At 40.9% G+C, this 12,919-nt stretch overlaps 1 protein-coding gene across 1 annotated transcript in view; it reads left to right on the forward strand.

The window, feature by feature from the left end:
• LOC143033712 (XK-related protein 6-like) overlaps window positions 1-12,919 on the forward strand; it is a 73,570-nt gene that overhangs the window by 36,417 nt on the left and 24,234 nt on the right. The window contains exons 2-4 of the mRNA XM_076199198.1: window positions 1-365; window positions 8,160-8,403; window positions 12,706-12,794. The exon at window positions 1-365 is cut by the window's left edge and continues 23 nt beyond it. Of these exons, the coding sequence (XP_076055313.1) occupies window positions 78-365; window positions 8,160-8,403; window positions 12,706-12,794 (621 nt within the window). The 5' untranslated portion in view covers window positions 1-77. The remainder of the gene's footprint in view (window positions 366-8,159; window positions 8,404-12,705; window positions 12,795-12,919) is intronic.

Genomic DNA, 12,919 nt, shown 5'->3' on the forward strand with positions numbered 1-12,919 from the left:
CTTTAGTCATGGAATGTTGACCTCCTCGTGAGTGCTTCACCACCTTCCGCCAGCCCTTGGCCAACGTCCACCTCGAAATGGCCTCCGAAAGGACGACCCGAAGCTCCTCGAGGGACACGCTCGACGAAGTCCTCTTCCCGTCCTCTCCCGAGACAGTGGCACCTTTACCCACGCCCGTGACCCCGGCGCCCACCCCGGTGGCTCCGGCGCCAACACCTGTCACTCCCGTCACACCCTTGACACCTCTGACCCCGATTACTCCCATCACTCCCACACCGACGCCGGTGACTCCCATCAGCCCGTCGGAAGTCCAGGGTTTTCCTACCATTGCCTTCTTCGACCACTACTACGACCAGCGCCACCAGGTAGGATAACTAGACGTCCGGCATTTGACGAATACATCCTCAGCCCGGCGCCTCTTTAAACCAGATGAGAATGGGCCTTTTTTTTTAGAGCATAACTAAGATAAAAAATGTCAAAAACTGTTTAGACTGTAAGATGTGGTATATGTGCGTGACTTAAATGGTTTTAATGATATAATTAGGAGGAGAAACAGATGGAGTAATTGAGGAAGAGCAATATGGATTTAAGAGAAGAAGAGGGTATGTAGATCAAATATTTGTTGGACAGGTATGTGAAAAGTATCTGGCAAAAGGTAAGGATATTCATTTGATTTTCATGGACCTGGAAGAGACATTTGGTAAGACGAAAGATTTTGTGAAGTTTATTGTGGACGCATGTAAGAAGGAGACGTCTACTGAAGGCGGTAAGAAGTTTTTCCGTGGACAGAAGATCATTTGTGAGGGTCGGGAATGGAGAGTGTGAATGGGTTAAAGGGAGACGCCGCCAGTTACTTAGTGGGTGACATTATTTTTATTTCCTATCTCCATGATATTTGGTGTGCATATTTCTTTGTACCGTTAGTATAAAATCCCGAATTTTCATTGAAACGTGATGATTATTTTTAGAGATATGATATATAAATAAATGCTGAAAAAAAAAACTTACCGTTTTGAAAATTTGTATGAATACAATAGATACATGCGACTTAATTTTGATTAAGGAATATTTCACCTATCGAATGCCATTCATAGAAAATGAATTAGAAAATTCTGGTGACGATAAAAAAAAAAAAAAAAAAAAATCTCCCTAAATAGCCTCAGGTAGTTTTAAAAACCTCCCAATGGAAAAAAAGAAAAGAATATATATATATATATATATATATATATATATATATATATATATATATATATATATAATTTACATAATGCTGTACAATTGCTTTATGTGCCTCTGGTTTGTTTTGAGGTATTACGGAGTTATTTAGCTCGAAATCTCAAAAACGTCAGTTTTGAGGAATGGGTAATTTTATGTTGATCAGTAAGTTTCATGAAGTTTGCAAGCTCTATTTGGTATAATTTTGCACATATTGGGATAATAAGGGAAATCCAGATAAAACAAGGGTTTATTACAATCAGGCCTGTTTAGCATCTGGTCCCTTTCCAATTTACAGAATAGTATTCATTCGTAGTTGAAGGTATCAGAGGGCGCCACCCTCTTCATTGTTGTCAGGTTAGAAGTCTCCTGCCTCGTAATACTGACTTGGTTTTTCTTCTCTTGACCTCTTGGTCGTTTTCTTTGGTGGTGTTTGTTATTGCCTCTTAGATGGCTGATCCTGGGAGTGTGTGCTAAGAAGCTCCAAAGTCAAGGTGAATAAGCAAACTGGTGTCGATGTAGCTAAAATTGTGGTTTAAAGAAGTTACAGCAACATCAAATCTTAGTCGTTTTGGTCCAGTGTGCTTAGTTTTCAAAAACTTAGACCACGTATTTGAGTGTAAACTTTCATTAATGTTCTGAGTGCGACTTTTCAGCCGCGACAGTCACGTGGCGTGGAGCGTGCATGGTCGCACACGATCTGACGCTTCTCTGCCAGTGCGACCCTGCTTGACCCGACCTAACCTAACCCAGTGCAATTATCTAATTACGCACCACGAGTGACTAACTACCCACGCGATATATATATATAGCGGCTTCCGCCGCATGTGAAACCAGTTCACTGAGTTCACTCGTACCTTACAATAAAGGAAGACGAGCTCACCAAAACCACTTTCTCTTCACCATCAGTAGCATCACTACACAGGTATCTCTCAAGCAGCTCTGTCCTGGTGAGAGCAATATAAATATTTTTTTTATCTCTTCCTGCTTGTCTGAAGGGATGTTACTCAGATATGGTAATTTCACCGAGTGGCTACGTGGTGTTTCACATTGAGCCAGTGTCCTTTGGTAAAAGCACCATGGTTGATGCCCTTAGGGTAGAAAGCATGCAGCTCTCGAGACGTATCTCAGGAATAGGCATGATAGAATGATGCCATGATTGAATCTCTCACTGCTCCAACAGATTTGTCTTTATTATCAGTGGTAGTTTTTTTTTTTTTAAATAATATCTCTGCAGCATCCTTATCTGTCAGTTTCTTGGCTCCTCCAAGACTGCTGAGCTTCATTTTCTTCCGTTTTTGTTGTTATGACTGTAAAGTCCTCCTGTTTGAGTTTTCTGAGACAGGAGCCAAGTCTCTTTGCTACATGATTTGTGCATTCTTCTTTTTTGACAGGCACTTCCTATGGTCCATAGCCATCATTTAGTCCACATACTGCACTATATGCACTTGAGTCTCCACTGCTGACGAAGGTTATATATTGGAAGTTTTACTTTGTGGACCGAGTCCAGAATCTCACTGCTGCTTCTGCATCCATAGCTGCTGGTGTTCCATCAAAATCCTTGTGGCAGACATTTTTGTGTCTATTAAACCATGCAGTCCATTCTTCGTCTGACAGTTTCTCTTTCTTGGCGATGCAAACAGAACAAAAAATACAAACATCCTCAAAGTCAGTGGCCGTCCCAGATTCGTCATCAACAACAAAACCAAGAAGGAGATGATTTCCAGTTGATCTGTGATGGGATATGAATGGATTCCAAGTGAAGCATAATGCTGTACAATTGCTTCGTGTGCTCTCCTCTGATTTGTTCCGAGGTATTGCCACATCTTCTCATACAAGAAGTTTGCATATCTGTAGAACTTTCCACTTGACATTTGGGTAGTGCTTAGTGCTTGAGAAATTCTTTTCAGGCCATTACATCCTAGGCCATTGATAAGGGCCTGATAAACAAAAATATAATTTTACAGTTCATCTCTGTAAAAATTCCTTTCCCTGCATCATCCGACAGCTGCCGTGGCTTTACAGATACATCTTCATGATCTGAACAGGTGTTACAGGTGATAGCAATAGAGGAGTCAAAGGCATTGTACGAAGCATCAGTGCTCTTCTCACCCCCACATGCACAACAAGATTTTCCTCCCATGCTTTCCAACTGGGAGCGTGAGAGTAAATATTTCTCTTCATCTTCAGAAGGGGAGGAATTTTGTCGTGCAGGAGTTGGTGACGTAAGTCTGATTTTGAGACTTGTTTTATTTCTGTTACGCTTAATAGTGATGAAGGCGAATGCTGTGAATTTGAGAGTGGTTGCTGAGATGATGAAGAGGGCTACAGTGAGGCTGAATGGTGAGAGGTGGTGTGATCGCGTGCAAGGGAGCCTGAGTTTGTTTCCCTCTCCTCTTCTCTTGTAAAGCTTGAATTCTTGCCTTCTGCCGCATCTTCTGTTTGGAACGACGAGGCATGACTATAGATTTCCTTAGGAGAAGTAGTATCCAACCTGAAGGAGTACCACAAGGAAAATAATCAAGGCGGGAAGGCAGCCAGACGAGCGACTTGTGGATGTCTCAAGAGACAGGTTTGGTGCAAGCCGCGCGACCATCATAGCGGCTAAGGTGCCTGTTTGCTTCATATTACTATATATTGCAATAAATGAATAAATAAAAGTTGTGAATAGTGACAAGTCACGTGGTCTGTGGTACATGGGACCTTTAAATAGAGCTTTTAAACTGAACGCAGATAAACACGGAAGGGATTGTGGTGTCAATATGCCGTTTTCACAGAAAACTTAGCAGATTTCAGGGGTAATTAAACTAAAAAAAAAACCAACGAGGTTTGGGTAGAGAAATGATTATTATTAAAATTTTCATTATTGTTATTATTATTACTATTGTTATTATTATTATTATTATTGTTATTATTATTATTATTATTATTATTATTATTATTATTATTATTATTATTATTATTATTATTATTATTATTATTATTATTACTATTATTATTACTATTATTATTATTATCATTAGCATTGTTATTATCATTATTATTATTATTATTATTATTATTATTATTATTATTATTATTATTATCATTATTATTATCATCATCGCCATGATTATTCAACATATATATAAAGGGGTGGTGAGGGAGGTAAGTACATGAGTATGAGGTGATGCAAATTCCTGGACAGTGGAAGAAGGTGGTAGATGAGGTGGTGTGGGTAACACGTACCTTAAGTGGTTGATGAAGGGAGGGGGAAGATAGCTGCAGTTGGGGAACCGAAGTCCAGGCGATTTGTATCACATCTCGGGACCACTCGCCTTCCCTCCAAGGCAAGCGTGAGAGTAAATCAAAGAGGGGGGAGGGGTATGATGGGACAACTCATTAAGTGAACCGTCCTAGGCTAATGAAACCCAGAACTCCTATTGTGAGTTTTAATGAATTTAGATAATTAAACACTAGAAATATATCTTGATTAAATAAGGGTTTTAACAGTTGGATTTCATACATACATCCTATCTATTCCCTGCGCGCGTTCCTAGCTTAAGAAATTGTTAATGAATTAGTACTTAATAAGTGTCTTGCTTGTGGAGACGTCTTCAATTAGCATGATCTCCTGCTGAGCTTCGATCGGCGCCGCTTCGTTTGGTGGGGGCGGGGGGTGGACGGCCTGGGCGCGCTGTGATGGGGGTTGTAAGTCACTTCATCGGCGTATTCCCGGTCAATCGCACTACACTCAGAGTTTTTGCTTGAGGGGTTTATACCCAAATAATCGACACTCGATTTGCTCACGAGGATATAAATCCCCAACAGTCACATGAGGGAGGAAAGGACACTATTGGTCTTCCGAGATCGAGCGGTCTGACCTCCTTTGATGAATTCGATGCTTAGACTCCCTGTGTCCTGCGGCAGGTCAGGTCACGATGTCCGCTAGCCGGCTTCCGACGTTGCCAATAGTTCTACGTCTCCGTCCCTAGTTGTGAAGGGTACTACGAATAATGTTCATGTGGGAGGTGACAACGTTGCAATTGTTCCTTGAGGTAGACACTGTTCACGAGCGGGTTAGACACAATCCTAATTATTCTAATTGCCTAGCTTAAACAAATATGTGGCAGCGCGCAGGGGGGGTGTGTGTTTGGGCGCGAAAACCGTTGAGCTTGGCTCTGAGAACACAAATAAAAAAGGGGGGGGGGTGTTTCTAGATAATTAGAAGTCTCTCCCTTCGTTAAGGCACTGAAATTGAATGTCAAAAATGACATGACAGATGAAGAGGATAACGAGGAGGAGAAAGGACAGGATGTAGCTACTAGAAGTCTTAAGGACTCTGGTAATTCCCCCGAGTATAGGGAACGAAGGGCTGAAACGGTGAGGGATCAGACGAGAAAATGGGAAGGTGAGACAGCGAGCCGGGTGTCACAATTTCAAAAATTGTGACATGAGGCAGATATTTGGTGGGGGAGTGGGAGGGACGTGAGTGATTGACCAATTGTTGTTTGTGGATGACACTGACTGGGGAGAAACTGAATCTGTTAGTGGCTGAGTTTGGAGGGCGTGCGAGAGAGAAAAGTGAGAGTAAGTGTGGACAAAGGTTGAGTGATGGGAAATAAAAAGAATGATGGTAGTGAGAGGTTGAATGTGAATGCGAATGGCGCGAGGCTGTAAGAAATGGAGAATTTTAAGTTTCTGGGGTCCTCATTAAAGATACAATAAGCCCATGATGTTCACGGCTCGCGATTTTAGATACTTTAGTTTTTCATTCTGGTAATACAAAGTGATAAGAAATTAAATGAAATACACGTTCAAATGGCGGTGTTTTGGATAGCACGCGCGGCCATGTTTTGTGACTGGCCACCAGATGGCAATGCCTCACTCGGGCAGAGTTGGTTCCCACCGCCATGATTTCACGCGGCCAATATACCCGACAAATGCAACAACAAAATGGGGCTACAAATAAGAAGCCTAAAGGGCAAATGAAGGTAATCACTTTAGAAAAGAAAGGCGAATTTATTAAGAAAATGAAAGGGGACATGTTTTACGCTGGCTCTTCTTCAGTTTGTAGTGTTTGCTTTTTAACCTCTTCCTTCACTCTGACGATTTTTTGCAGTTCTTTTTTGGCCCTTCACCAGCAAATCCTATCATGATAATGGTAAATAATATTGTATAATAAGGATTAAAAACATTGTAACGGTTCCGTACAAGGCAGGTAAAAGGCTATTTGTAGTTCACAAATACTGTTGATTACTTTTAAAATGTAATTGTCATCCCGGTAGTTGTAGTGCGAAAGAGAGGTATAGAAGGGAACTGGTGGTGCGTGGTGTTCGCATTAAAGGTTGGTTCAAGGTAAAACGAATATTATAAGGTATGTTAAGCACCCCCCCTTCCGCGCACCTCCACCGTGACGTCATAGGAAATCCAGAGGGGGAGAGTGAGAGGTGGAAGAAAATCCAAACTTTAAAGAAAGCCATCTGTATGTATGGTAGACTTTAAAATTACACTATGATGTTCACATAATACTGAAATTACTCAGTATCACTTTCTTATCCTCAAACTATCAATATCTGAGATATGACCGCCAGAAAAGTTATAAAAATGTTTTCCATGCTTTCACATTAGGTGGATTATATCAATATGACGAGTTATTAGATGGGATGACATGTCAAGCGTGGATTTTATATGTAGACCTTTATCTCCACCAAGCTCAGTTATGTTTTAACCGGATTCTTTTGTCTGTTTATTTGCAATTGAATGAAAATTTCAGGAAATGTTGCTAATAAATAGTTACTTTCAAAATGACGGCTGCATACATATCCAGATGACCGAGTATTGTGTGTGGCACATAATTCAATCTATTTCTTTCTAAGTTCTTTATCTTTGGGTAGTGAAAAGAAATGTATATGTTTATCACCTTTCAGTCTAACTGCATTGCACTTCTGCACTATACAAACTGTTGGCATTTCTATGTTATTTGTCTGCCTTAGCTACCCCTTTAATCAGAAGATGGAGCTTCGCTCCACACACTGGTGTGTGAGTGACTGACAGCTCTCGACCAGCGGAACCCTGGTCTCGATATTTCCGTTGACGTCATCATCTACCTGCGCAGTGGAGATGTTTTCTGCCTCTCCCTTACCCCCTCCCCCCGCTAACGTACCTTATAGTATTCGTTTTACCTTGAGTTGGTTGCTGCAATGACCAAGCTACGACAGAATTGGTAGATGTCACCACGGCATGCATAACACATCCGTTGTGTTTCTACTGCATGGATTAATTACTTAATTACCTCTCAACCTAATTTGGGTATGCTGGAAGTTGCCACATTGTAATACATTCACGCCAATTTACCTAGGTAACTTGTGGATCCAAGTTGATTATATTTACTGCCTTGCCGCCATACTTTGTATCGACAGCCGGCTTGTCACCCTCGTCAGCTGACGGACTCGATGATTTTCCCTCCTTCTCTCTAACCTGGTGCAGACGATACACATTAAACACCACCATCCATCAACCTATATTGGAGTAAAATCTGTACTCATAAAAGAACGGTGAAATGTTTTTGTAAAACTGCTGTCCCATTGATTCTTTATTACTTCTATGGCATTTCCTCTTACTTCTCTGATCCACGTGTTGTTGATGTGTGGTAGATGCAGTGTATGCTTTAAATATGTTATTCTACAATTCATATTATTTTTCATAATATTCTAGCACACTTGTCATTATCGCTATCGTTTATGCAACATGCATGTCTTTTTGGCAACATTTTCAGGGTGGGAAGCGTAACTTATTTGTTGTTTGCGAAATTTCAATCTTCGAGGGGTGTCTTCGTTCCCAAACTATAACAGGCACCAGGATTTTACTATATACCTGTATTATGATTCAAGCTCATATATGAACAGTTAAAAATCATGACATTTTCACAGGGAACTTTAATATTATGACCACCGTACCGACAGATCCAGAGCGACGAGAAGGATGTGGACCTCGTCGACATCTCGCCTGACTCGGACGCTGATAACCTCGACTTCGGCACGATCCGGCGAAATAAGCAGGGTGCTCCACCGCCCTCCGAGGCCCAGGGGCAGCGGGCACCAGGACCAGAGGAGCAGAAGCAAGGCGACAACAAATGTAATTCCGAGTCGAGCAGCAAGGTTACGAGCAGAGTCTCGTCGCCATCATCGAGGGCTCCATGCCTACGAGGTAAGGCCACAGGAAGAGATAGTTGATCATTCCTTTTCACCTTCCAGTGTTTATGTGAGGACGATGTGTGTATGTGTGTACGCGCGCGTGTGTATGTATATGTATGTATGTATGTATGTATTTCACAAGACGAAAATGTAGTAGCACATTTAGTAAAATGTTTTAAATAACCCACTGTCGGAGAAACAAAGCAAAAGAAACAGACGAACTGTATATTTCGACCACTACTGTGGTCCTCTTCTGCTGAAGAGGACTACAGTAGTGGTCGAAATATACAGCTCGTCTGTTTCTTTTGCTTTGTTTCTCCGACAGTTGGTTATTTAAAACGTATGTATATATATATATATATATATATATATATATATATATATATATATATATATATATATACGCATATACATGCATACAGCATTACCCATAGATCGGACCTACGAGCTCTTAGCTCTCTTCCAGGAGGGAAATAGCTGTCGATCACGAGTCCAACACATGATCCAAAGACCAAGTGAATACGTGTGTGTGTATGTGTGGACATGCTCCCACCACCACTCATTCCACCTCCATCCATCACTCATTTGTTGCCCTCTCCTCGATCTTAGCTCCTCGTGAATGTCATGATGGAAGGTGTAATAGTAATGATAATAAGATATACAGTTTAATAAATTAGAAAGTGACACTGTGTCTGCCTGTATGAGATCGTGGATTTAAGTAGCTTGAATTACATAATTATAAGTGATGTCGGAAGACCTGACAACACCCTGTCTTCCTAATTAACTTAAATTCTGTCTTGCCTTGCTCTATTTTCCCTTGTGTTATATTTGTTCTATGTATTTTTTTTTGCTATCCACTTAATATATCTCCTGGTTTTGTTTATATGATAAATTGAATCTGAATTTCCAAAAACAATTATTATTTTTGCATATTAAAAAAATTCATTTAATGTCATTGTACGAGAGCTTAGTCCCATAAATTAGCTCTGTGTATGTTCTGTACGTGAATTACATAATTGTTTATGGGCGGTTATCATAAGTTTTCTTCTCAAGCCTTTCTGAGTTCTATATGGTATTCATATATTATTATTCACAGCCTCTTTTCTCCTTTTCTTTTCATTCCAGTTAATTTTTCCTCGTCAGTTTTTACTCCATTTTCATAATTCCTAAATTTGATAGCCTATGGCATTTGACATGATAACCATATATTAAACAATGACTGCCTGATAACTGAATACATTTGATGACGTCACTGCGGAATAGATGGCTGTACGGCTAGGTTTTGGAAGAATGGCAGGAGCAGACGACTTTTTGGGATAGGATCAGTGATTTTAAATTGCAATAAAAAAAATTTTTTTGTATATCTTATTTATCTGTTATCAACTTTGAGAAATACTAAAAACGAATTCCGGTAAATTCAGACACCTTTTATTTTCAAATTGACCGTTTAAAAGATCATCAATAATATCACTTGACAAACATATCAGCAAAATTGTGGGTCAATCATATAGACTATTAGTGAGCATAAAAGTGATATTCCCCTGCATTATATGTGCACAAGATGATGATGATGATGATGATGATAATGATGATGAGGAGGAGGACATACGACGACGACGACGAAGGTTGAGGATATAGATAAGATTGAGAGAATGCAGAGTAGTGACCAAACTGGTATATAGCCTTGCAAGCAAAATGTATGAAGAAAAACGTATTGGACCTCCCTTTGTTGGAAGAAAGAAGAGCAATTGGTAACTTGATAATATTGTTCACGGGATTAAAGAGAATGGATAAACCTGATAGAGATATCATGGCCTGGGATGAGTCAGAGTTGTGAGGTCACAAGAATGGAAAAAAGTCTAAAGTGTAGCGTGTTAACGTAGGACTACCCCCCCCCCCGAAAATAGATACAGCTTAGATAACACGCTTTTAGAGAAAACTGAGTGCGAGAGAGACTTGGGAGTTCTAGTGAGTCCGGACCTCAAAACCAGGAAACAGTGCATTAGCGCCAGGAATAAAGCTAACAGAGCACTAGGTTTCATTGCTAGGACGGTAACAAATAGAAGTGCAGAAGTAATTACCAAATTCTAGCGATAGACCCATCCTTGACTATGTGGTACATTTTTGGTCTCCGTCCTACAGAATGGACATCAGTTCTCTAGAATCAGTACAGAGAAGAGTGACCAAAATGATACATGGACTCAGAAATTTGCCTTACGAAGAGAGGCTTAGGCACCTTAACTTACACTCTGGAAAGATGCAGAGTGCGGGGTGATCTAATAGAGGTGTTCAACTGGATCAAAGGCTTTAATATGGGTGATGCAGACAAGGTCATCATATTAAAACAACAGGGCAGGACTTGCAGTATTGTTTTTAAACTGGACAAATTTAGATATAAGAAGGAATTAGACAAGAATTGGTTTACTAATAGGGTGGTCGACGAATAGAATAGACTTAGTAACTATGTAGAAAGTGCTGAAACTATCAGTTGTTTTAAGAGACAATTAGATAACTTTATGGATGGGGATGACAGGTGGTGATGGATACGGAGCTGTCTACTGGAGGCCTTATAGTCTCTTGCAGTCTCCTTCATTCTTATGTTCTTAAAAAATACAAATATCCATAAGGATGTATTAACTTCTGGAACAATTAAGAAGCCCATGTGGTGAGTGAAATCCGCGCCTTTGAACTCCTGGAACTAATTCGACGATGTGCTCTGGGCAGACATCACCCAGACTAAACCCCCCACCTCCCTCGTGGCAATCTCCCTGTGCCAGTTTCCAACTCCTCTACCTCAGTAGGAGGAAGGCTGACTCCAACCCGACACGGTTGCGATCCACGCCATCACCTCCATGGGAGGGTGTGGCGCAGCTTTTGCAACCGCCGATGGGGTGACCGGGTTATGGAGAATGACGGAAACTTCACTCTACAAACGGAGTTTGCTGTCATCTCCAAGGCCCTCGATCATGTCCTCTCTGCTGAGCACGGGGCAGTTGTGATCTACATATACTCAAGGAGTGCTATTGACGTCAACTGGTTGGGAAAGACAACAGATGATGTCCACTTAACCACGTCAATACAGCACTCGCTGAACCTTTTGCACCAGCATGAGAGGTCTGCAAATTTCCACTGGATCCCCAGTCATATTGGGGTTCCAGGGAACACTATTGCTGATGATGATGCCAAGGCAGCAATGAGGTGCAGCAGGATCACACTGCCCTGGCACCCACAATCACACAGACCAAGGGCATCACCATCAAGAAGGCCAGCTTGATGGCCAGGGTCGATCACAGCAATAATCTTCATACTTTGGTATCAGCACTATGGTATTACCTCATCATCAGGTACGAGGCAGTCCATTTACCTCCTGAGAGAAGGTTGGAATCTATTGTCCACAGGAGCTGCCTTGGATATCGCTGTGGGTGGCAAGTGTTACGCGCTGGGAGGAACAATCATGAGTGCTGCAAACTTTGTGAGGTCACGGTGCAGCAACTCCTCCACCACTGTTTGCTAGAGTGCAGAGCCACTGCCATTCTTTGCTCAGGTCTCAGCAACTCACTGCAGCAGGTGTGGCATGACACATCACTGTCTCCCTTTCCAAGGCAACCCTTAGGCTTCTTGGGGGCACACCTTCCCCTTGCATCGCCTGCGGTTGAGGGGTGCCTTCCCTTACTGATCTCTGGGCACTGTCATACTAACAGTGGCATCACGTGGACACCATCTCCTGTTTTGTGTGGGGACTGTTCCTGACAATGTTGAGGCCCAGAAAAAAAAAAAAAAAAAATCCAACCTAAAACCATAAAAAAAATTCTGGCTAAGTTTGATCAATAGAGACAAAAGGATAGGACACCTTAATCACAGCTCTTTTTCTCTCGATCACAGTGAGGTAAATACATACTGTATATGTTTACACTACATAATCAAACTGTATTAAGTATTTCATCAGTATCAACAGTGCATCTATCGTCAGGGACAATATCATGATGAAGAGTGAAATCATACAGGCATGTAGAATATTTAAGGAGAGTAGCAGAATGGAGGAATAGTAGTTAAAAAATGGTTAGTATTTTTTTTGAGTGGAGATTAGTTTCCAATCATAGAAGAATGCAGTCTTTATGGATGCCACTGAAGTCCCTAAAATAATGACAACATAAACTTATGCAATCAGTGATCCATATGGGATAAATTAAGCTAAACAAACCCTCTTTGCCAAGTTAGATTTATCTGATTGAGTACTTAATGACCATTCATGTTTTTTTTTTACTTTTAGTCTCAGCAATTACTTCCATACTTCATTGATTTATATTTCTTTTAGATGAGAGTGACAGTTCTTTGTCTCTGCGTGGGGAACTGTCTCATGTAACAAAAGAAGCAACCAATGCCATTGCAGAGGGTGCTAAACAGGTAGGTTCTTTTCGTGTTCATAGTTGGAAATTAAAAATTTAGAGTTGAGGAAAAAAATTGTTCCAGTTTTGTTTGATCAATATGTCTATCTATCTATATACCAAAGGCTTTTCCCCCATATAAAG

This window comes from Oratosquilla oratoria, chromosome 2 (genome assembly GCF_046742065.1).
Source record: "Oratosquilla oratoria isolate Oo_2021 chromosome 2, ASM4674206v1, whole genome shotgun sequence".
Taxonomy (NCBI): domain Eukaryota; kingdom Metazoa; phylum Arthropoda; class Malacostraca; order Stomatopoda; family Squillidae; genus Oratosquilla; species Oratosquilla oratoria.